This window comes from Lynx canadensis, chromosome B4, assembly GCF_007474595.2.
Source record: "Lynx canadensis isolate LIC74 chromosome B4, mLynCan4.pri.v2, whole genome shotgun sequence".
Taxonomy (NCBI): domain Eukaryota; kingdom Metazoa; phylum Chordata; class Mammalia; order Carnivora; family Felidae; genus Lynx; species Lynx canadensis.
Window position 1 is genome coordinate 29316354 of NC_044309.1, and position 26414 is coordinate 29342767.

A 26414-nucleotide genomic window follows, 5' to 3' on the forward strand; every position below is an offset into this window, starting at 1 on the left:
TTCAGATGTTTTATGACCATTTTGAAAACTATCAGTCTCTAACCTTAAGGGTTTTTAATTCCATTTTGGGAAAGACTTTATGCTGTTTTTTTTTTAAGTTTATTTATTTATTTTGAAAGAGAGAGAGGGAGCATGAGTGGAGGAGAGGAAGAGAGAGAGAGAGAGAGGAAGAGAGAGAATCCCAAGCAGGCTCCACACTGTCAGTGCAGAGCCAGACGTGGGGCTTCAACCCACGAACTGTCAGATCATGACTTGAGCTGAAGTTGGATGCTTAACCGATTGAGCCACTCAGGCACCCCCAGGCAACTCATTCTTGAACTAAAAATTTCTGACTTATCAATTATTGCTTTAAATACTATTCTGGCCATTCTTTGACTTCATCAAGACTACTGGTTCATTCATTCCTTTACCTTCCTGCAGTATTTTTTACTTATTTTTCTTTTTAGCTTAGACAGTAGGTACTTAATCACAGTGAATTTCTTAACTTCCTAATATTGTTTACCTCTTTCTCTTTTCATTGCATTTATCTAACAAAACTTAAACTTGAATAAATGCAAATATTTACTTTTTGGGCCTTTAGCTTAGTTGTAAAACAATGATGAAGAAAGTGACATGATTATTCAGACATAATTATTTTGAATATTGCCTGGCAATTCTATTGCATTTCTGAAATGAATTTCAATCCTTTTCAGCCATCATCTCAAACCTATATTCCCTCAGTCCCATTTTCATTTACACTCTCAACGAGTCACTTGAAATGCCTGATATATAAGCCACCGGTTAGAACTCCTAAATTACCAAACAGTTTATTTAAATCCATGCTCATTCACTCCTCCTTTCTTCTTATTAAACAAATATTGTTCCTCTTCTTACATAAGACTCATTCTTTTACTTGTTTTGGATCTTATCTTAAGAAATTGATTAATCATTCTCACGTATTAAACTTTTCCTAACCAATTGTGTTCTTCCTTTCAGGTTTTAAATATACTCATGTCTCTCTAATTTGATGCCACATTCCCTCCAATTACTGGCCTATTTCTTTTTTGCCCTTCATAACCAATCTTTAAAAAAATTGTATGCAAATTTACTCATAAGGGAAATAGTTATTACATTACTGTTGGGTGACTCAGTTGGTTAAGCATCTGACTTTGGCTCGGGTCATGATCTCATGGTTCATGGGTTTGAGCCCCACGTTGGGCTCTGTGCTGACAGCTCAGAGCCTGGAGCCTGCTTTGGGTTCTGTGTCTCCCTCTCTCTGCCCCTTCCCTGCTCACACTCTGTCTCTCTCTCTCTCTCTCTCTCTCAAGAATAAATAAACATTAAAAAAATTATTGTTTTTTTTAAAATAAAGGCAAAATCAAAGATTTATAAAAGAGAGGAGAGAAAAAGCCTTGAAGATAGTTGAGGAACAATAAAACTAGTTGAGTCTTTTATAAAAAAATTATTAGCTGATAAATTGGCATCTAGTGAAGAGGTTAATCTGGATGTTCTCTCCTTGAAAGAGCCAACTAGGGCTATCAAAAATAATTGGAATGGGGCGCCTGGGTGGCGCAGTCGGTTAAGCGTCCGACTTCAGCCAGGTCACGATCTCGCGGTCTGTGAGTTTGAGCCCCACGTCAGGCTCTGGGCTGATGGCTCAGAGCCTGGAGCCTGTTTCCGATTCTGTGTCTCCCTCTCTCTCTGCCCCTCCCCCGTTCATGCTCTGTCTCTCTCTGTCCCAAAAAAAAAAAAAAAAATAAACGTTGAAAAAAAAATTAAAAAACAAAACAAAAATAATTGGAGTTTTTGTGGATTTTCTATAAAAACTTAACAGTTTAGCTGAGGGCCATACTTTGAAACTTCAGAGCTCATTTTTTTGGCATCAATTTATTATATATACTCTTTTCTTCCAAAGCATTTCTCAGCCTACCCTGATTAGATTCTCTCTCCATAATAAAGAAAACATTCTGTTTGGTTCTACGAAACTTTTATATTGTCAAATTCAATAGGAATTTTCTTTACCTTAGCTATACTTGACATTGTCAATCATTTCGTCATTTTTAAAACACTATTTCTTTGACTTTTGTGAATTACGCTTTCTTGGCTACTGTTTTACCTCTTTAGCTGTTTCCTTTTTAGAACCACCTTTATTTTATAATCAATAAATATTTGAGCGCCTTGAGATTTCATTCTATATCCTCCTTTTTTTTTCTTTACTTTAAACTTACCCCGTAGGCAACCACAACCGGTTTTTCAATTTAAGTGTTACATTTATACTGGTAACTTAGAAATGTACACTTCTTGCTCAAAATCATCCTCTGAACTCCAGATGGGTATATAATTACCTACTAGACTATTTCACCTCACACCCAATGGATCAAAACCAAGAATTTTTTTACCCTTAAACTTACACTTCTTCCAGTGTTCCCTGTCTCAGTGAATGGTAGTAATATCTATCCAGTTGGGTAAAACAGAAGTGTGGCGATTAACCTTGACAACTTGATTTCTTAATATTCAATACATTCCTGAGTCCTTTTGATTTTATGTCCTAAATAGCTTTCATATATGTTGATCTTTCTCTGTATCTACTATTTACACTTTAGTGCCAGTTACCATCATTTCCAGTATTTCTGAAATCCTGGTGTATGCATTCATATTCACAAGGAGGAACCTTTAGTATAGAACTAAACTTCTGGTCTATAATTCCAAATTTTTCAGTTTTTAAATCCATAATTAATTATTATGAATAACTACTAAATTTGGTGTGTATTAGATACATTGCCAATGTGTTTGTATTATCTTATGACTTTTGATGAATGGTTTCTTAAATATGTTTGATGGATCATGTTTAAATATTACCAAGGATACCTGTTCCAAATGCCCATTTCAGAACTCCACATAAGAGTTCCTGAATTAAAGTTCTTTTTGTATGTGTATAGGTTAGCAATATGCCTTTTTAATAGGAATTCTTTAAAAAATTTTTTTATTCTTTCTTTATTTTTGAGAGAGAGACAGTGAGACAGAGTGCGAGTGGGGGAGGAACAGAGAGAGGGAGACACAGAATCCAAAGCGGGATCCAGGCTCTGAGCTGTCAGCACAGAGCCTGACATGGGGCTCGAACTCATAAACCACAAGATCATGACCTGAGCCAAAGTTGGATGTTCAACTGACTGAGCAACCCAGGTGCCCCTTAATAGGATTTCTTACAGGATTATTATGTATACTAGCATTTGAGAATCTTGGAATAATCTTGTTTTTATTGCTGACACATTTTATTGATAGTACATGCTGGTGAGGCTAATGCCTGCGGTCATGTTACATCAACAGAGATACATGTTGAAGCCTTCAGAATGTGTGGTGAGCTGCACTAGAGAAATGTAGGATTAGCACATAGGCTATGTGTTTCAGAGCTGTTCTGCTGGAACCTGTGCCAAGTAGGTGTCTTTGATGAAATCTTGTAGCTGATAATCTCATTGTCTATTCCATATTCCTTTAGTTCTGTGATATCATCTCTTCTCCCAGAAAGGACTCATGTTTAAATTGAATTCTTAACAGGAAATGCAATGTATCAGTTAGGGTCTAATCAAAAGATAAAAACTACACTGTAATTTGAATAGGGAAAGTTCAACATAAAGAATTACTAATATAGGAGAATCCCTACCAAGAGGTAAAGGCAACTCTAAAGAATATAGGGATAGAAGATATAAGGAACAGCCTCTATTGATAGGATGGAAGCAAAGTACTTAAAGAAGGAACAAATCTTAATACCCCCATCCTTACCCTGTCCCTAACCCAGGGCTAAGGTCCAGAACTTGTGAAGAAGGAGCAGCTGTCATCACTGAGTTTTCTGGGGTGCCATACTGGTGGAACCAGGACTTACTGGGAAGTTGGTCATAAGGGTGATACATTGGGAAGCCATCCTCTCTGGTACTGGGGAAAGCCATCTTCTGGAGAGGTGCTGTTCCTTTTGCTGTCTCCAAGGGTGGTATGCTGGAAAGATTCCTGAAGGGGTTTCTGCACTGGTAGATTTTGTAAGAAGTTCTAGGAGAAGCTACCTGAGGGAATGAGCCATGCCAGGGACCTTGTGAGGAAGACACCTATGGGGTGGTGCTATTGTAACTTTTTGGAGGTGAGCTCTACTAGGTATACTATGCAGTGCCCTAGGATTAAGCAGAGAGAGATGACAGAACTAGGAAGAAACCTGCTTCTTTTTGTAGTGTCTAGAACTCTCCATTGATAAAGGTTAACATGCTACCTGTCAGAAATGTTCCACTATTGTAAGCACAGCAATGAAGAATGGATTTTTAATTAAAAAATTTTTTTTAACGTTTATTTATTATTGAGAGACAGAGAGAGACAGAGCATGAGCAGGGGAGGGGCAGAGAGAGGAGGAGACACAGAATCCTAAACAGGCTCTAGGCTCTGAGCTGTTAGCACAGAGCCTGACGTGGGCCTCAAACCCACAAACCGCAAGATCATGATGACTTGAGCTGAAGTCAGATGCTTAACCAACTGAGCCACCCAGGTGCCCCGATTTTTAATTTTTTTTAAGTTTATTTATTTTGAGAAAGAGAGAGAGAGGGAGAGAATGAGAGAATGAGCAGGGGAGGGGCAGAGAGAGAGGGAGATAGAGAATCCCAAGCAGGCTCCACACCATCAGTGCAGAACCCGATGTGGGGCTCAAACCCATGAACTGCAAGATCATGACCTGAGCTGAAATCAAGAGCTAGTTATTTAACCGACTGAGCCACCCAGGCATCCCTAATTTTTTTTAATGTTTATTTGTTTTTGAGAGAGACAGAGTGTGAGTGGGGGAGGGGCAGAGAGAGAGGGAGACAGACTCCGAAGCAGGCTCCAGGCTCTAGGCTCTGAGCTGTCAGCACAGAGCTCAACATGGGGCTCAAACCCATGAACTGTGAGATCATGACCTGAGACAAAGTCGGACGCTTAAACTGACTGAGCCACCCAGGTGCCCCAAGAATGGATTTTTATTTTATTTTATTTTTTATTATTTTTTAGTACAATATATTTTATTATATTATTATGAAGCCCTTGTTTTACCAGCCTATTCAGTGGAGACAGCAAAACTGGACAGTCAAGCTTATGAAGATATGTAAGAATCCTCTTTTTAAAAAATGTTTATTTAAATTTTATGAATTCTTTATTTTTTCAATTTATTTTTTTAAAATTTATTTATATAAAGTGTTCTTATCTTATTTGGCCATTCTTTATATATAATTTATTGTCAAGTTAGCTAACACACAGTGTATACAGTGTGCTCCTGACCTCAGGGGGAGATTCCTGTAATTCATCACTTACATACAACACCCAGTGCTCATCCCAACAAGTGCCTTCCTCAATGCTCATCACCCATTTTTCTCACCCACCTGACCCCCCCACCCCCATCAAGCCTCAGTTTGTTTTCTGTATTTAAGAGTCTTATGGTTCCCCCCCCCCCATAACTATTTTTTTTTCTTTCCTTTCTCCCATGGTCTCCTATTAAGTTTCTCAGATTCCACATATGAGTGAAAACATGGCATCCATCTTTCTCCTGACTGACCTATTTCACTTAGCATAATACCCTCCAGTTCCATCCATGTTGTTGTGAATGGCAAGATTTCATTCTTCTTCATTGCTGAGTAGTAGTCCATTGTATATGTACACCACGTCTTCTTTTTCCATTCATCAGTTTATGGACGTTTGGGCTCTTTCCATAATATGCTATTGTTGATAGTCCTGTGGTAAACGTTGGGGTAGATGTGCCCCTGTGAATCAGCACTCCTCTATCCTTTGGATAAATTCCCAGTAGTGCAATTGCTGGGTCATAGGGTAGTTCTATTTTTAATTTTTTGAGTAATCTTCACACTGTTTTCCAGTTTGCATTCCCACCAACAGTGCAAGAGGGTTCCCGTTTCTCCACATTCTTGCCAACATGTGTTGTTTCCTGAGTTGTTAATTTTAGCCACTCTGACTGGTGTAGTTTTGATATATATTTCCCTGATTATTAGTGATGTTGGACATCTTTTCATGTGTCTGCTAGCCATCTGGAAGTCTTCTTCGGAAAGTGTCTATTCACGTCTTCTTCCCTGGAATAAGTTTCATCCTTCTTCACTGGATTATTTGTTTTTGGATGTTGAGTTTGGTAAATTCTTTAAAGGTTTTGGATACTAACCCTTTATCTGATGTGTCATTTGCAAATATCTTCTCCCATTCCACTGGTTGCCTTTTAGTTTTGTTGATTCTTTCCTTTGCTGTACAGAAGCTTTTTTTTTTTTTTTTATTGATGAGATACCAATAGTTCATTTTTGCCTTTATTTCCCTTGCCCTCAGAGACATGTCAAATAAGATGTTGCTGTGGCCGCGGTCAAAGAGGTTGTTGCCTGTTTTCTCCTCTAGGGGTTTTGATGATTACCTGTCTCACGTTTAGGTCTTTCATCCATTTGAATTTATTTTTGTGTATTGTGGAAGAGAATGTTCCAGTTTCATCCTTCTGCATGTTGCTGTCCAGTTCTCTCAGAATCTTGCTAAAGAGACTATCTTTTTTCCATTGGATACCCTTTCCTGCTTTGTCGAAGATTAGTTGGCCATACATTTGTGGGTCCAGTTCTGGGTTTTCTGTTGTATTCTATTGGTCTATGTGTCTGTTTTGTGCCAATACCATACTGTCTTGATGACTACAGCTTTGTAGTACAGGCTAAGGTCTGGGATTGTGATGCCTCCCCCTATGTTTTTTCTTTTTCAACATTACTTTGGCTTTTTAGGGTCTTTTCTGGTTGCATACAAATTTTAGGATTGTTCTAGCTCTGAGAAGAATGCTGGTGCTATTTTGATTGTGTATTGAATGTGTAAATTGCTCTGGGTAGTATGGACACTTTAACAATGTTTGTTCTTGCAATCCATGAGCAGGGAATATTTTTCCATTTCTTTGTGTCTTCAATTTCTTTCACAAGTGTTCCTTAATTTTCAGAGTACAGATCCTTTACTTCTTTGGTTAGGTTTATTCCCAGGTATTTTATGGTTCCTGGTGCAATTGTAAATAGATCAGTTTCTTTATTTCTCTTTCCAATGCTTCATTATTGGCGTATAGAAATGAGACCTATTTCTGTACATTGATTTTATATCCTGCAAGTTTGCTGAATTCACGTACCAGTTCTAGCAGCTTTTTGGTGGAGTCTTTTGGGTTTTCCATGTAAAGTATCATGTCATCTGCAAAAAGTGAAAGGTTGACTTCTTCTTTACCAATTTGGATGCCTTTTATTTCATTTTGTTGTCAGTTGTAGCTAGGACTTTCAACACTATGTTAAACAACATTGGTGAGGGGCGCCTGGGTGGCTCAGTCGGTTAAGTGTCTGACTTCAGCTCAGGTCATGATCTCATGGTTTGTGAGTTCAAGCCCTGAGTCAGGCTCTGTGCTGACAGCTCAGAGCCTGGAGCCTGCTTCAGATTCTGTGTCTCCTTCTCTCTCTGCCCCTCCCCAACTTGTGCTCTCTCTATGTCTCTCAAAAAATAAATAAATGTAAAAAAAAAAAAAAAAAACAACATTGGTGAGAGTGGACATCCCTGTCATTTTCCTGACCTCGGGGAGAAAGCTCTCAATTTTTCCCCATTGAGGATGATATTAGCTGTGGGCTTTTCATTTATGATGTTCAGGTATGTTCCTTCTATCCCAACCTTTTGGGGGTTTTTATAAAGAAAGGATGCTGTATTTTGTCAAATGTTTTTTCTGCATCTATTGACAGGATCATATCGTTCTTATCCTTTCTTCTATTAATGTGATGTATCACATTGATTGATTTGAAAATATTGAACCAGCCCTGTAGCCCTGGAATGAATCCCACTTGATCGTGGTGAATAATTCTTTTTAATATACTGTTGAATGCAATTTGCCAGTGTCTTCTTGAGAATTTTTACATCCATTTTCATCAGACATATTGGCCTGTAATTCTCCTTTTTTGTGGGGTCTCTGTCTGGTTTGGGAATCAAGGTAATGCTGGCTTCATAGAATGAATCCAGAAGCTTTCCTTCCGTTTCAATTTTTTGGAACAGCTTGAAAAGGATAGGTATTAACTCTGCTTTAAATGTCTGGTAGAATTCCCCTGGGAAGCCATCTGGCTCAGGACTCTTATTTATTGGGGATTTTTGATAACCGATTCAATTTCTTTGCTGGTTATGGGTCTGTTCAGATTTTCTTTCTTCCTGTTCGAGTTTTGGCAGTGTGCGGATGTCTAGGAGTTTGTCCATTTTCCGGGTTGTCCAGTTTGTTGGCATATAATTTTTCATAGTAAGAATGAATTTTTAGATGAGAGTTAATAAATTGATAACTGTGGGTGATTGCTACATCACTTTTTAGATCCATTTATGATGGTTTTAGATTCCATTTATGATTTGGCAATGTATCTTATATACCAAATTATGTCCTCTCTTTGGGATCGTGCCTTTCTCCATAGAGTTTCCATACATCTCTTCCAGTTGTCCTGTATCCCCCAGTTTCAGACTTCCAGAACATTGCCCAGTGTTTACTTCTTGCTGTTATATCCTAATTCCATTTCAAGTAGCCATTACTAAAATGTCTCTTTTAAATTCCCATTGCTAGAATTTCTCTTTGCTAGGTTTTAGGACTATGCCTTGACTACTACTACTTTTTTCTTTTTAGCTTTCCCTCACATCATAAGGGTCAGAGGTATATATGTGGGTGGATCTCTGCTATTCTGAATTTTTTTTTTTACCTCCATTGCTACTCTGATTGCTTATGTCTCCACATGTTAGCTGTTTGATATTTCTTTCATTTTTTTTATTTTTTATTTTTGTTTGTTTTGTTTTTTTGGATGGGGGGCATTCATCTTGATGAACTTTCTTTAAATAGACTTATTGTCTAGAATACCAGTTATGGTCTATCATCTTATTCTATGGATCCTACTGATTCTCCTGACTGCTCATTATTCTGTAGCTTGGTCTGTTCAAAAAGTCTTGAGACATCCAAATGGGTCTCGGTTTTCCACATACAGATGGAAGAATGCCAGTTTCATGGACTTATATATTAACTTCTGGGAGTTAGTAGTAGAAAGTATTGCTTTTGAGAGCAAATTACTGTATTTCCATATTTATCACAGGTGAGAGTATTCTTAAAAAGGATTTTGGGAAATCAATTATTTTAGAATTCTCTTGTAAATATTTTGAATTACCGTTAATTATTCTGCTACAATTGTTATTGAACTTGCTTAAAATTCTCCTATATTAAGGATTTGAGTTTTGACATGTAAAAGTCAATACTTAACTATAATTCTGTAGCTAGATAATTACTCTTAAATTATATTTATAAAATATTATTATTTCATTGTAGTTATAGATAAAATATAAAAATTATGTAACTTGTAAATAAAATGATGACATTTCTTTGAGATATAGTTGCAAAATGGGTATTTCCTAAGTAACTGGCTAATTTTATGTTTTAGATAAGTAAAGATCAAAATTTTTTAGAAACAGAGTTTCCAGCACCTGACAAAACAGTCACTTTAAGCCTTGCACAAGTAGTAAAGCAGGTGCAAAAACTAGAAGAACTGAAAAATCGTCTTAAACAAGAGTCTTTATACTCCTTGAAAGCCTTGTTGTCTAAACCCAAGTAAGTAAAATATAAGAGTTAATAGAATTCAAAACAATAAGAGTGGGTATAAAGTAGTAACACATGTAATGGTTCAGATATTGTGCTGTATGTAGTTTCTAAATCTTATCAAATAGTAATACTCAGCTTGCTCCTATTTGAAATTTTTGACAGTTTGAAGTGGCACCGGAAAATCAGTAGTCACTAGTCACATCTAGCTACTAAAATTGAAATTCAGTTCAATTTTATTAAAAAGTCAATTCTGCATTCATACTACCCATATTTCAAATGCTTAGTAGCCACATGTGGCTGTTGCTAGAAAGTTCTGTTGGAATGGCTGGCTTAAATATCTGGCTTTTAAAATATTCTCTCAGTTTGATTATGTAGCTTCTATAGTAAATAGGAAACTAAGATAAAGTTATTTATGAACAGCATCATTAAAAATTTCATAGGGACAGGGATATGTTCTAAAGAAAAATTCTCTACTTTCTAGTTGTGGAAAGCCTTTTTTTTTTGACAGATGGGAGAAAGATTCAAATGATTGATTACAATGATACTCCTATTATCTGACTTTTGATATTTGAGGTTTATCTGTCTTGAATTTAATAGATGACTAAATTATTATCATGAAATACCTTTTAGGACTTTTTTTCCCACCTCACATAGTTACTTTTTTTTGTGTGTGGTGAAAACACTTTAAGATTCACTCTTAGCAAATATGAAGTATACATTAATATTGTTAACTGTAAACAGCATGCTATACATTAGATGTCTGACATATTCAACTTTTGTTATTTTGTTATTTTATTTTTTGTTTTAATTCCAGTATAGTTAACATACATCATTATATTAGTTTCAGGTGTACAAAATAGTGATTTAGCAGTTCCATACTGGTGCTTATCATGACAGATGCACTCCTTAATCCCCATCACCTATTTTACCCATCCCTCCTCTCACTTCCCCTCTTACAACCATCAGTTTGTTCTCTATAATTAAAACTCTGCTTTTTAATTTGTCTTTCTAGCTTCCCCCCCCCTTTTTCCCATTTCTTTGTTTCTTTTTTTTAAAGTTTATTTTGAAAGAGAGTGTGAGTGGGGGAGGGGCAGAGAGGGAGAGAGGATCCCAAGGGGCTCCATGATGTCAGTGGGGAGCCTGATGTGGGGCTCAGTCTTACCAACTGGGAGATCATGAACTGAGCTGAAATCAAAAGTCAGACTCTTAACTGACTGAGTCACCCAGGGGTCCCTGTTTTGTTTCTTACCAACTGGGTGAGTGAAATCAGAGGGCACTGGGGTTGCTCTTGGCAAGAAGGCAGGGCAAACAGCCTGTGGACATACAGCGTGGAAACAGTGATCTGAAGAGCACTACTTTCTGAGATATGTACTCTAATATCCCAATTTTAATAGATGAAGAAACTAAAAGTCAGAGGCATTAAATAACTTACCCAAGGTCATATAATTAGTAAGTGGGAAAGACAAGTTTTGAGCCAAGCAGCTTGTCTCTAGAACTTGTGCTCTTAACAATTTCACCATTAAAAGAAATATCCTATTTTTATTCAATTTACTTTTGCTATTTTTATTAAGATTGTTGTTGATATACCTAATTATATTCATGGAATACATAGAATTTTTAGAATTACATAATGTGACTTTTATACTTATTTGCTTGGTACTAATTAATTTACCTTACTGTCTGTGAATAAAAGTTAAAAAATATGTTAAATTTTATTTTACAAACTGTATAATATCTAGAGCATATATTCTATTTATTAAGTGTAATTTAAACTCTTATTCTTTGATAATAAATACATGTTGTATTTATTGAAATTTAAACAGGCATAGTGAAAATTTACCAGGAGCATTACAAAGTTATGAAACCATACAGCAGATAATTGAAGGTGATAATATTTTATACATGTTTAGCATTATAAGTTTTTCTATATTACATTAACATTTGAGACTTAGTTTAAAAATTTATATCCATAAAATTATATAATAGTAAATTTAAAGATATATTCAATAGTGAGTTTGATATTTTCAATAAAAGTTATTATGTTTCAGATTCTGGGAGTTGTACAAAACGAATAAACCTTGGTTGTTACCACCATAAAATACACAATGCAGTAAGGACACAAGCACATTATGTATCATTTTAATATAGTGTAATACATGAGAATGCATGATAAAGGTTATGCGTAATTTTCAGTGAATCCACAGAGAGCCAGTTTGTTCAACCTGAGGGAGTTGGAAAGATTTTACGCAACTGTAAAGGACAAAGGATACTTTGTCCTTTACATAATAGGATCTAGTCAAATGAAGAAGGGAGATATCTGGTTTTTTACCAAGAAGACCTAGTATGAGCAAAGAGCATGAATAGGGAATTGCAAGTGGAATGGTATTAGAATTTGAAGCTAGAAGGTAGGGATAAGGTAAGAGAGAGCCTAGTCAGAGGGATCAGATGCTGTGCTAGGGAACTTTTTTTTCCTCGTATATACTAGGGAATCACTGAAGACTTTTTGTAAGAAAGTGACATTGTTGGATTTAATTGTAGACAGATTATTCTGGCCACATTGTAGAAGCTATATTTGGGGACTAGGTATAGGGAAGGGAAGTTATTGCTGTGTTTTAGATGTGTGATAAGTTCTTATATGAGAGCATAAATAAACAAGAATAGGGGTAGATTTGAGAAAATTTACTGGTAAAATTGGGAAAACTTGGTGATTAGATATGAAAGGAAGGGAGATTAAATCATGGTAACATTAATTAAAAGAATGTAAGAGGAACAAGTGTTGTTGAGAAAATGATGAGTTTATATTACTCAATTGTTATATACATTCATTCAGATATTACCATTTGGTGCCTGATTGGGAGGCTTTCCACGGTTGGGAGCTCTATTGGTTTTCTTAGAGTTTTCTTTAAACTCAATATGTATAATTGATATATTAAACATATGACAAATTTACTATTATTTCAGAATTCATAAAAACCCACCCAACTAAAGAATTTATAGATGTTTCTGCAACTGATCCACGTAAGTTTCCACTCATTTAAACATTATTGTGTTAACAATTTGTGTCAAGTGCATTAATTTCTATAGTTTTCTATAATTTAAAGTTATTATTAAAGTAATAACATAGAGTCCCTGGAGTTTGGAGCCATACAGTTGAACTGACTATCAAGCAAGTATTGAAATTCCTAATTAAGGCTACATGCTACAAAAAATAGACTCATTTTTGAGGACGGAGGATTTAAAAACAATTTTTTTTATGTTTATTTATTTTTGAGAGAAAGAGCATTAGCAGGGGAAGGGCAGAGAGAGGGAAACACAGAATCCAAAGCAGGTTCCAGGCTCTGAGCTGTCAGCACAGAGTCAGACACAGGGCTCAAACTCATGAACCTTGAGATCATGACCTGAACCGAAGTCAAGCACTTAACCGACTGAGCCACTCAGGCACCCCAAGGGATGGAGGAGTTTTGGTTGTGATTAGAGTATGCTGCTGAAATGTTTCAGGCGTGCCAAGCCTTTGAGATGGAACAGCAATAAACTTAAAAGGTCATTTGTAGATTTTGTTTCTGTGAATTATAGATCAACTCATATGCACTAATTCTTTGATAACAGCTGAGTACCAATTGGTTCATGAATATAAAGAGCTGCTAGAACTGCTCTGTTGAACTTCTGACTACTTATCAACAGAAAGGAGAAATTACCTTGCTTATGTCAAGATACTAGAAAGAATTTTGAAACAATGATGTAATATATGCTGTAGAGTACAATTTATATTATAAGCTAGAAAATAAAACTTGCGTAGAAAAGGTTGACAGGAATCCTGTTCTCTTTCCACTTCGGCTTTAAACCCTAGTGTTGCCATATTAAAACCAAAGGCTTTAATTCAACAGTGATTAATTCTACGGCTTGATTCTACAGTGCTCCCAAATTCTGTAGAGACCTTTGATCCAAAAGTCCTGACTGACTACATGAGTAGAAAGCTATCTAGAGCTTTGGAGTGGGTAGTGAAAGTTTCTTTTTACATCCAGGAAAACTCTCTGCACATCTCTAGGGCTGTCTTTCTGAATCTGTGCAGCTGTCTTCTCTCTAATACTGTGTCCTGTGAATTCTAGCTGCTTTGGGCTCCCAAAAATCTAAACTTTGTCTCTGAACCCCAGGAGAGCAGTAGACTCTGGGTCCCCCTTCCTTATGCTGTGGCCTGGAAACTTCAGGAAGTAAGATGGGGTTATCAAAGGGCTCTGTTCCTTTCTTTTCCTTCTGCTTGTTTTCCAATGTCTGAATATTGCTGTTTTACATATTTTCCCCCAAGATTTTAATTGGCTTAAGGTGAAAGAATAATTCTAGTCCCTGATGCTCCTTCATGGACAAAAACAGAAGTCTCTATGCCCACATATAGGCTGATTGGAACACATCCTCTAACCACAAAACCAAAAGAATTAAATATAATAGAAGTGTTACTGATTACTTAAAAATGTTCTCCTTTTGTCTGTCTCTGTCTCTTCATTCATTTATTTAATTGAGGTATAATTGACATACATTACATTAGCGTCAAGTGTGTGATATTTGTATAATTTGCAAGATGATCATCACAATAAATCTAGTTAGATTACAAGAATTTTTTGTTCTTGTGATGAGAACTTTCAAGATCTACTCTCTTAACAACTTTCAAATATGCAATACAATATTACTAACTATAGACACCATCTGTACATTATATCCCATAACTTACTTATTTCATAACTGGAAGTTTGTACCTTTTGACCTCTTTCACCCATTTTTCCCACCCCACCTCCACCCCCCATTCAACATACATATATGCATGTTCAACACACATATATGTTCTGTGTATCTATGAGCTATCTTTTTCCATGACAGCTGCCTCAGTCCCTGGGCTCCTTTAGTATAAATATGCTTTCTCTCAGTATTATTCAGTTTTACTTGTATATGCTCTCTTTTTCTGCTAAGTGTACCCTTTTCATATTCTCTGGCCAAACTTTATTCTCTTCCCATTCTCTAAATTTGATATCATGCTATGATACCAACAAGGCAAAAGTTATCTTTGTATTCCACTCTGTGTTTATACTATTTAACTTTGATATTGTTTCATTTCATAATTAATGAAATTTATTTCTTTACAGCAGTTTTAGGTTTATGGAAAACTTGAGCAGAAAGTAGAGTTCCCATATACCCATTCTCTGCTGCCTACTCTCTGCACAGTTTTATTAACATTTTTCATTAGTGTGCTACATTTGTTAAAATTGATGAACCAATACAATACAATATTAATACAATATTAATACAATATTATTAATTAAATTCCAAGCTTACGTTGGGTTCAATCTTTGTGCTATAGAGTTCTATAGGTTTTGACAAATGTATAATGTCATGTATCCACCATTACAATATCATACAGACAGGTTTCACTGCCTTGCATCACATGTTCTACCTATTTATTTCTCCTTCCATCTACCTGAGTCCTTGGCAATCATTAATCTTTTTGATGTCTCTGTAGTATTGCCCTTCCAAGTATGTCATATATTTGGACTCATACAGTCTTTCTTTTACTTAGCAGTATGCATTTAAATTTCCTTCTTAATGATTTTTGTGGTTTTATAGTTGATTTATTTTTATTAATGAATAATAATCCATTATATGGATGTACCATAGTTTGTTTAATCCATCTACTGAAGGACAACTTGGTTGCTTCTGAGTTTTTGCAATTAAAGAAAAGCTGCTAAAAGATTATTTTGTGTGTGTGTGTGTGTGTACATGTTTTTCAGCTCATTGGGGTGAATACCAAGGAGTGCAATTCCTGGGTCATATAGTAAATGTATGTTTAGTTTTTTAAGAAACTGCTAAACCATCTTGCAAAGGGACTGTATCATTTTGTATCCCCACCAGCAATGAGAATAAGAATTCCTATTGCCCTATATCTTTGTCAACATTTGGTGTTATCAGAATTTTGGATTTTAGCCATTCTAAAAGTTTTTAGTGGTGTCTCATTGCTCTAATTTGTAATATCTGATGTTGAGATTTTTTCATACTTTTTTTTGCCATCTTTGGTGAGGCATTTGTTCAGATCTTTTACTAATTTTAAAAATTTATTTATTATTTATTTATTAAAGTTTATTTATTTATTTTGAGAGCTACAGAGACAGTGTGACTAGTGGAGGGGCAGAGAGAGAGGGAGAGAGAGAGAATCCCAAGCAGGCTCCACACTATCAGTGCAGAGCCCAAAGCAGGGCTCAAACTCATGAAACTGCAAGATCATGACCAGAGCTCAAGTTGGACGCTGAACTGACTGAGCCACCCAGGCACCCCTAAAATTTATTTATTTAAATTCAAGTTAATTTCACTCTTATGTGGGTCCTGAGAAACTTAATAGAAGACCATGGGGGAGGGGAAGGGAAAAAAAGTTAGGGAGGGAGCCAAACCATAAGACTCTTTTTTAAAAAAAAAAAATTTTTTTAATGTTTATTTTATTATTTTTGAGACAGAGAGAGACAGAGCATGAATGGGGGAGGGGCAGAAAGAGAGGGAGACACAGAATCGGAAGCAGGCTCCAGGCTCCAGGCTCTGAGCCATCAGCCCAGAGCCCCAAGCAGGGCTCGAACTCACAGACCGCGAGATCGTGACCTGAGCCGAAGTCGGACACTTAACCAACTGAGCCACCCAGGCGCCCCAATAAGAGACTCTTAAAAAAAGAATAAACTGAGGGTTGATGGGGGGTGGGAGGGAGGGGAAAGTGGGTGATGGGCATTGAGGAGGGCACCTGCTGGGATGAGCACTGGGTGTTATATGGAAACCAATTTGATAATAAATTTCATATTAAAAAAAATAAATTCAAGTTAACATACAGTGTAGTGTTGGTTTCAGGAGTAGAACCCAGTGATTCATCACTTATGTATAACACCCAGTGCTCATACCAACAAGTGCCCTCCTTTATACCCATTACTTATTTAGCCTGTTCCCCACCCATCTCCTCTCCAAAAACCCTCAGTTTGTTCTCTGTATTTAAGAGTCTCCTATGGTTTGCCTCCCTCTGTTTTTATCTTGTTTTTCCTACCCTTTCCCTGTGTTCATCTGTTGTGTTAAATTCCAAATATGAAATCATAAAAATTGTCTTTCTCTGCCTGACTTATTTCACTTAGCATAATATACTCTAGTTCCGTCCTCACACCAGTCAGAGTGGCTAAAATAAAAAATGCAAGAAACAACAGGTGTTGGCAAGGATGTGGAGAAAGGAGAACCCTCTTGCACTGTTGGTGGGGATGCAAACTGGTGCAGCTGCTCTGGAAAACAGAGTAGAGGTTACTCAAAAAATTAAAAATAGAACTAACTACCTTATGACCCAGCAATTGCAGTACTAGGAATTTATCCAAAGGATACAGGAGTGCTGATTCATAGGGGCACATGCACCCCAATGTTTATAGCAGCTCTATCAACAATAGCCAAAGTATGGAAAGAGCCCAAATGTTTATCAACTGATGAATGGATTAAGAAGATGTGGTATATATACACAATGGAATACTACTCAGTGATGAAAAAGAATGAAATCTTGCCATTTTCAACAATGTGGATGGAACTGGTGGGTATTATGCTAAGGGAAATAAGTCAGAGAAAGATGGATATCATATGATTTCACTTATATGTGGAATTTAAGAAACTTAACAGATGAACATATTTGTATGGAACCACAAAAGAGCTTGAATAGCTAAAATAATCTTGAAAAAGAAAAGCAAAGCTGGAGGCGTCACAATTCTAGGCTTCAAGTTATATTAGAAAGCTATAGTGATCAAGACAGTATGGTACTGGCACAAAACTAGGTCAGTGGAACAGAATAGAAAACCCAGAAATGAGTCCACAACTATATGGTCAACTGATCTTCAACAAAGCAAGAAAGAATATCCAATGGAAAAAAAATTCTCTTCAACAAGTGGTGTTGGGAAAACTGGACAGCAACACACAAAGAATGAAACTGGACCACTTTCTCACAACATAAACAAAACCAAATTCAAAATTGAACGTTTGGTTTTTTAACTCAATATTTACATTACATGAAAATAGTTTATATCTCCATTTTTAGGTCTTGGTTTTTTGCAATGTTTTATAGTTTTTAGAGAAAAGTTCTTGTAGTGTTTCATGAAATTTATCTGTAGGAGCTTCATTTTTTGGATACTAGTGAAAATGAAATTAGAAAAATATTTTTCCAAGTTGGAAGACTTATTATATATCTGTAATAGTTAAGATAGGGAAAGAAAGACAAGTAAGCCAACTGAATAGCATTGAAGCCCCAAATCAGACATAATGCATTTAGGTATGTGATATGTAACAAAGGTGGCATTACAGATAAGTTGAGAAAACATGGGGTTTTCAATAAGTGGTATTATGATAATTGATATGTATATGGGGAAAATAAAGTTGGAGCACTCCCTCATAGCATATTTGAAAATTAACTCCATGTCATTAAACATCTACATATGAAAGGCAAAAGTTTACATATTTTATTGGATTATTTACAAGAATATCCTCATTACTGTGTGGTAAGAGAATGGCTTTTAATACTAGACATAAAAGTACCAATCATAAGGGATAAATTTGATAAAATTGACTATGTTAAAATTAAAAATTTCTGTTTGTCAAGAGATACCATCAGGAAAATTTGAAATAAATTGTAGTGGAAAAAGAGATTTTGATTACCTGAAACTGTTAAATGATTAGTATACAGAAGACATAAGAAATTGTTATAAATCCAGAAAAAATGACAATTATCTTTTGGATAATTAGGAATTTAACCAAATAATAAATCCAGATATCTAAGACCGAATAATCAAGGAATTGCAAACTAACCACAATGGGAAACTGTTTCATACCTCTCAAATTGTCAAAAATTAAAAAGTGTAACAATGTTAAGTGTTAACAAGGGTATATACCAACAGGAACTCTTCATATGCATAACTTTGAAAAATAGCTTTTCTTTAATTAAGTTGCAGATGTGCATACCCTTAGACTCTTTTTTCATAGCCTCATTGATATATAATTGCATATAACATTGTATAAGTTTAAGGTAATCAAAATGATTTGATACACATATATTGCAAAATTCTTACTGCAATATGGGTAGTTTATTTATCCTGTATCTCTTATAATTACCATTTTGTTGTTGGTGTTGTTTTGATGAGAACATTAAAACTCTACTCTCATTGCAGCTTCAAGTATACAATACAGTATTAACTACTGTCAGCATGTTGTATATTTGATTCTCAGAACTTATTCATATTATAACTGAAAGTGTGTACCCTTTGACCAACATCTCCCCATTTCCCCCATGCCACAGCTCCTGGAAACCACCATTCTATTCTGTTTCTTTTTCAATATTTTATATTCTACATGTAAGAGAGATCATATAGTATTTGTTTTTCTCTTTCTGAATTATTTCAGTTAGCATAATGTCCTCAGGGTCCATCTGTGTTGTCACAAAGGGCATAATTTCCTTTTTTATGGCTGAATAATCTTCCATTGAAGATGGAACACACACACACCCCTCACATTTTCTTCATTCATTCATCTGTCTATGGACTTCTAGATTGTTTCCATGTGTTGGCTATTGTAAATAATGCTGCAGTGGGTGTGGGAGAGCAGATGTCTCTTTGAGACAGTGATTTCATTTTATTTGGATATATACCTAGAAGTAGGATGGCTGGATCATACAGTAGTTCTATTTTTAATTTTTTGAGGGACTTCCATACTGTCTTCCATTGTGGCTATGCCAGTTCACATTCCCACCAACAGTACACCAGTGTTCCTTTTTCTGCACACCTCACCAACAACTGTTACCTCTTGTCTTTTAGATAATAGACATTCTGACAGGTGTGAGATGATATCTTACTGTTGTTTTGATTTACATTTCCCTGATGGTTAATGTTGTTGAGCACATTTTCAAGTACCTGTTACCATTTGTATGCCTTTGGAAAAATGTCCATCCAGGTATTCTGTCCATTTTTTATTGGATTAAAAAAACATATTTTGGATATGAACTTCTTGCCAGATACATGGTTTGCAAACATTTTTCCCTTTCTATAGCATGCCTTTTCATTTTGTTGATGTTTTCCTTTGCTGTGCAGGAACTTTTTAGGTTGATGTAGTCCCACTTTTTCTTGTTTATTTATTTCATGATATTTTTCTTTTTTTTTTTTTAAATTTTTTTTTTCAACGTTTATTTATTTTTGGGACAGAGAGAGACAGAGCATGAATGGGGGAGGGGCAGAGAGAGAGGGAGATACAGAATCGGAAACAGGCTCCAGGCTCTGAGCCATCAGCCCAGAGCCCGACGCGGGGCTCGAACTCACGGACCGTGAGATCGTGACCTGGCTGAAGTCGGACGCTTAACCGACTGCGCCACCCAGGCGCCCCAATTTCATGATATTTTTCAACTCCAAAATTTCTATTTTTTAAATGACTTATATGTTTGTTGACTGTCTCATTTTTCTCTTGTATTATTTTATCTATATCATGAAATTGCTTATATGTGTTCTCTTGTAGCTCTATGAGCATCTTCAGAAAAATTATTTTGAGTTCTTTGTTGGGCAAGTCCTATATCTTTATTTCTTTGGGGCCAGTTACTGGGGATTTACTATATTCCTTTGGTGGAGTCATGTTTTCCTGATTCTTTGTGGTTCCTGTATTCTTGCATAGTTGTCTACACATTTGAAGAAGCAGTTAGCTGTTTTAGACTTCATGGACTGAGTTCAGTAAGGAAAGATCTTCAACTGCAGGTGGGGGGATGCTGAAGAGTGTCATGACCCATGTCTAATGGTGTGGGGCAAATGAGGGGGCATGTGGCAGCACCAGGTCTCAAGTATTGTGATTTGCCAGCTCAAGCCATTTCAGCCCATGGCATCAACAATTTCATGGTCTTTGGCAAATATTACAGGGGTCTGCAGAGACTTCAGAGGCTCTTGAGGTCCTTAGCATTGTTTCTAGGGTCAACTTCAAGGGACCAGAGCAATCAGTGATTTGGCCAGAGCTGGTGGTATACACAATCTTGGCCAAGGGCCTCAGCAGGTGTGTGTGTAGCGGCAGTGGCCAGTTGTAAAAACACAGGTAGCGGTGGGGGCCAGGGAAGACATCCAGGGCTAAGCCAGTTGTGGGCACACAGATAGCTTGGGGAACCTGACTGTCTGTGTGCACTACTATGGCTTCTGGGTTTTTTATAGCCATACAGCAGTGGAGGCTGGTAATAGGCTAGGGGTGTGTGGATAAATAGTTGGAGGGTTTAGCTACAGGTGAATGCAGTGGTGCAGGACAGTGACAGAAGACAGAGCCTCCTCTACAGAGGCCTGCAAACAGCTGCGAAGATTTGGCTATTGGCAGTGCTCTTCTATGACTGCATAGTCTCCCTCTGGGCATGTGCATGGCAGTAGAGGCTGGTGATGGGTTGAGTTGGAAGCATGCGTATGTACGACTGGAGGGGCTAGCCCTGAATGAGCGTATGGTGGTGGATGTTGGCCATGGGGATCTAGGCTGGTATTTTGCACTCCCATAGCCACACAGTCTTAGGTTTGCTGCTTGTGTGGTTCTTGGGCTCCAGTGGTGGTGGTAGTAGGTATGTGTAGTGGGGACTGGGGGGAGACATTAGCCATTGCAAATACCTGTGGGACAAAATCCAGTGAAATTTGCAGGGTGTTCTCAGTGGCTGTGCTGGCCATTGGTTTCTTCAGTGATGAAAGCTGCTGTGGTCATCTGTGGAGCAGGTCACAGAACTACAGTCACTCACATCTGTGTGCTTATATTGGTAGGACCTGCTCTTTTTCCTTGTTCCTAGCTGTATTTATATGTCCCAGCTTTATCTGTCTCTGGGTGGGGTGAAACCTAAGCAGATCCTTTATGGAGTGGAGGAAATGCTAACCCAACTCTCTTTTTACATGCCAGGGGAATTCTTTCTATCTGGGAAGTCCCAGTTTGGTGCTAAGTAATGATGGCTTGGGGGATAGGATGATGTAGGCAAAAAAAGAAGCTTTTATTCCTCTCATTTTAAAGCAGTTAATTTTTCTCAAGTTTTTTTATTTCAGTGTGTGGCTAACGTTTTTTAAGTGGACTCTGGAACTCTCCCTGAGTTGTTTTCATTCATGGAAAACTTTTTAATGGTTGATCTTTGTGGAAGCATGGAAGCTGGGTCTCCTACTCTGCCATTTGATACATGTGAAAGAATTTTCATACCAAGATTTTTTTTTTTTTTGTAACAGCCCCCAAATTGAAGATCCTAAATATTTGTAGAGTAGAGTGGATAAACAAATTGTGGTTTATTTGTGGAGTGGAAAATCTTACCATAATGAAAAATTTTAAAATAGCTACTCAGAATACCATTAACTTTTGAAATGTGATATTGATTGAAAGAAGCAAGTCATAAACACAGGGAGTGCTTTCATTTGTTGTAAATTAAAATCTGGGAAAATATGTTGGTTAAGGATATTAAAAAATATAGAAAAGATATAAAGATGAGAAAAAAAACAGGATAGTAAGTTGAAGGAAAGGGTTGTGAATAGGGAGGGACACATAAAGAGCTTCTAGGATATTGGCAATCCCAGGTATCCAGTTGTTGATCTTGAGTGGTGGTTTGGTGGATGCTTGCTTTGTAATTATTCATTAAAATGTAAATATATTTTTATGTATGATTCAGTAAGCATGATTATAAAATATAAAATAATACTAGGGATTAATTTCTTTTTTTTAAATATGAAATTTATTGTCAAATTGATTTCCATACAACACCCAGTGCTCATCCCAACAGGTGCTCTCTTCAATACCCATCACCTACCCTCCCCCCCCCACCCCCCATCAACCCTCAGTTTGTTCTCAGTTTTTAAGAGTCTTTTATGCTTTGGCTCTCTCCCACTCTAACCTCTTTTTTTTTTTTTTTTTCCTTCCCCTCCCCCATGGGTTTCTGTTAAGTTTCTCAGGATCCACATAAGAGTGAAAACATACGGTATCTGTCTTTCTCTGTATGGCTTATTTCACTTAGCATCACACTCTCCAGTTCCATCCACGTTGCTACAAAAGGCCATATTTCATTCTTCTCATGGCCAAGCAGTACTCCATTGTGTATATAAACCACAATTTCTTTATCCATTCATAAGTTGATGGACATTTAGGTTCTTTCCATACTTTGTCTATTGCCAATAGTGCTGCTATAAACATTGGGGTGCATGTGCCCCTTACATCAGAATTTTTGTATCCTTTGGATAAATACATAGTAGTGCAATTGCTAGGTCATAGGGTAGATCTATTTTTAACTTTTTGAGGAAGCTCTATACTGTTTTCCACAGTGGCTGCACCAGTTTGCTTTCCCACCAGCACTATAGCATTCTATTTTATGGTTATGTATTAATTTATAATTCTCCCATAGATGTTAATATAGGTAATTCCTATATTTCTGTTTCTATAGGGAGTAAATCCTGTTAGCATATTTGTATAAACATAAACATGGAAACAACATGCATTTTTAGGACTGGCTAAATGAATTATGGTCCATTCATAGCAATGGCTTTTAAATAGAAAAACTTTTTAAAAAATAAATATTTTTTAAAACTTTAAAAAATAGAATAGCATTTAAAAAGAATAGCTTTACATGGGGCGCCTGGGTGGCGCAGTCGGTTAAGCGTCCGACTTCAGCCAGGTCACGATCTCACGGTCCGTGAGTTCGAGCCCCGCGTCAGGCTCTGGGCTGATGGCTCGGAGCCTGGAGCCTGTTTCCGATTCTGTGTCTCCCTCTCTCTCTGCCCCTCCCCCGTTCATGCTCTGTCTCTCTCTGTCCCAAAAATAAATAAACGTTGAAAAAAAAAATGAATAGCTTTACATAAACTCTTAGAGACATTTTCCTTGAGATTTAAGGGGATACAAGATAAAAGCATTTTAATTTATATTTTACCCCATTTTTATAATCCATCTATGTATATGAATCCTAGATGCTATCTCTTAGAACTCGTCCAAAGAGGAAAAAAACTATCCATTGATAAGTGATATTCATTAAATATTAATAATTTTTATCAATTCATTAATAAGATACAACAGCTTTTATAAAAGAGATAAAAGGAGTCCCCCTTCCTCCACAATATGCAGCTAAATCTCCTGTTACCATTTTAACTACCTTAAGCTTACCTCACAGGCCACCTTGTTAACCAGGGTACTCTTCTCAGGAAGAGGATCTTCACTGGAACATGTCAGTAAGACTTAGAAATGGAGGTGACTGGCTGGCTCAGTCAGTAGAGCATGCAACTCCTGATCTTGGGGTTGTGAGTCTAAGCCCCACATTGGGTGTAGAGATTATTATTAAAAATTAAAAAAAATCTAAAAAATAAAAGAAATGGGTTTCCTGATTTTTTTTTTTTGGTTTTCAAATTATTCATAATAAGAACTTGAAGAATAACAATTGGTTGATTACTCAAGCTATTCCACCTGGTAATGGAAACATACTATTACCATCCGTAGATTCTATGATACTGGGTAGAAATTCCTGGGTAGAAATTAGTAGAGTCACAGATGGGGGCCTGTCTTAGTTTGGACTGCTCTAACAAAATACCACAGATTGAGTGGCATAAACAACAGAAATTTATTTCTCACGATTCTGAAGGCTGAGAAGTCTGAGATCAGTGTTCCAGTATGGTTGAGTTCTGGTGAAAGCCTACTTCCTGGTTTGCAGATGGCTCTTTTCTTGCTGTATCCTCAAATGATGGAAAAGTAGAGAAAGTAAGCAGACTCTGTTGTCTCATATCTCATATGCCTACTGATTTAATTACCTCTCAGAGGCCCCACCTCCAAGTCTCATCATATTGGAGATTAGAGTTTGAACAGATGAATATTGGCCCATAGCAGGGCCTATTCTCCCTCTTGTGAAGTGTGATGGAAATAACAGTTTGTGTTCTTTATAATCCTTTACCATATCCAGGGCATAATTTTACATCACACCCTATGCTATTAGCAAATTAACCTTAAAAAGTCATATGGTAGGGGCACCTGGGTGGCTCAGTCGGTTGAGCTTCCAACTCTTGATTTTGGCTCAGGTCATGATCTCACAGTTCATGGGTTTCAGTCCCGTGTTGAGCTCTGTGCTGACAGTGTGGAGCCTGCTTGGGATTCTCTCTCCCTTTCTCTCTGCTCTTCCCCTGCTTGCACGCTGTCTGTCTCTCTCAAATAAATAAAGTTAAAAAAGGTGATATGGTATAATATTTTATGGAAACATTTTATGTTATTCTCCCTTGCCTATAAAATATTCTAAATTTGATTCTTCAAAAGTTAACTTCTTTCAGTATACCCTTTGAATATTTAAGGAGTATTGATCCTCCTAAAGCAGTTTCTGATTTACTTGTTTTCTTTGTATATTTGACTTAGTTGGTTCCCATGATATATGTTGCACATTTCTACTTTTCCTATCTTTACTTCTGATGTTTGCTTGTCTTCCTACTAATTAAGGTCTGTCCCTTCCTTAAGACTCAGCTGATCTCTATCCTTCTCCTTTCTCAAAAAACCAACTCTTGGTTTCATTGATCTGTTCTACAGTTTTTTTAGATTCTATATTGTTTATTTCTGCTCTGATCTTTATTATTTCTCTTCTTCTGCTGAGTTTAGGCTGCCTTTGCTGTTCTGCTTCTATTTCCTTTAGGTGTGCTGTTAGATTTTGTATTTGGGATTTTTCTTGTTTCTTGAGATAGGCTTGGATTGCAATGTATTTTCCTCTCAGGACTGCCTTCGCTGCGTCCCAAAGCGTTTGGATTGTTGTATTTTCATTTTCGTTTGTTTCCATATATTTTTTAATTTCTTCTCTAATTGCCTGGTTGACCCACTCATTCTTTAGTAGGGTGTTCTTTAACCTCCATGCTTTTGGAGGTTTTCCAGACTTTTTTCTGTGGTTGATTTCAAGCTTCATAGCATTGTGGTCTGAAAGTATGCATGGTATGATTTCAATTCTTGTAAACTTATGAAGGGCTGTTTTGTGACCCAGTATATGATCTGTCTTGGAGAATGTTCCATGTGCACTCGAGAAGAAAGTATATTCTGTTGCTTTGGGATGCAGAGTTCTAAATATATCTGTCAAGTCCATCTGATCCAATGTGTCATTCAGGGCCCTTGTTTCTTTATTGACCGTGTGTCTAGATGATCTATCCATTTCTGTAAGTGGGGTGTTAAAGTCCCCTGCAATTACCACATTCTTATCGATAAGGTTGCTTATGTTTATGAGTAATTGTTTTATATATTTGGCGGCTCCGGTATTCAGCGCATAGACATTTATAATTGTTAGCTCTTCCTGATGGATAGACCCTGTAACTATTATATAATGTCCTTCTTCATCTCTTGTTACAGCCTTTAATTTAAAGTCTAGTTTGTCTGATATAAGTATGGCTACTCCAGCTTTCTTTTGGCTTCCAGTAGCATGATAAATAGTTCTCCATCCCCTCACTCTCAATCTAAAGGTGTCCTCAGGTCTAAAATGAGTCTCTTGTAGACAGCAAATAGATGGGTCTTGTTTTTTTATCCATTCTGATACCCTGTGTCTTTTGGTTGGCGCATTTAATCCATTTACATTCAGTGTTATTATAGAAAGATACGGGTTTAGAGTCATTATGATGTCTGTATGTTTTATGCTTGTAGTGATGTCTCTGGTACTTTGTCTCACAGGGTCCCCCTTAGGATCTCTTGTAGGGCTGGTTTACTGGTGACAAATTCCTTCAGTTTTTGTTTGTTTGGGAAGACCTTTATCTCTCCTTCTATTCTAAATGACAGACTTGCTGGGTAAAGGATTCTCGGCTGCATATTTTTTCTGTCTAGCACACTGAAA

General features: G+C 36.8%; 1 protein-coding gene across 1 annotated transcript in view; it reads left to right on the plus strand.

The window, feature by feature from the left end:
* The window catches only part of CCDC7 (coiled-coil domain containing 7), a 149520-nt gene that overhangs the window by 44505 nt on the left and 78601 nt on the right, over positions 1-26414 (plus strand). Inside the window, exons 6-8 of the mRNA XM_032593856.1 lie at positions 9432-9598; positions 11413-11474; positions 12551-12607. Coding sequence (XP_032449747.1) covers positions 9432-9598; positions 11413-11474; positions 12551-12607 — 286 coding nt within the window. The remainder of the gene's footprint in view (positions 1-9431; positions 9599-11412; positions 11475-12550; positions 12608-26414) is intronic.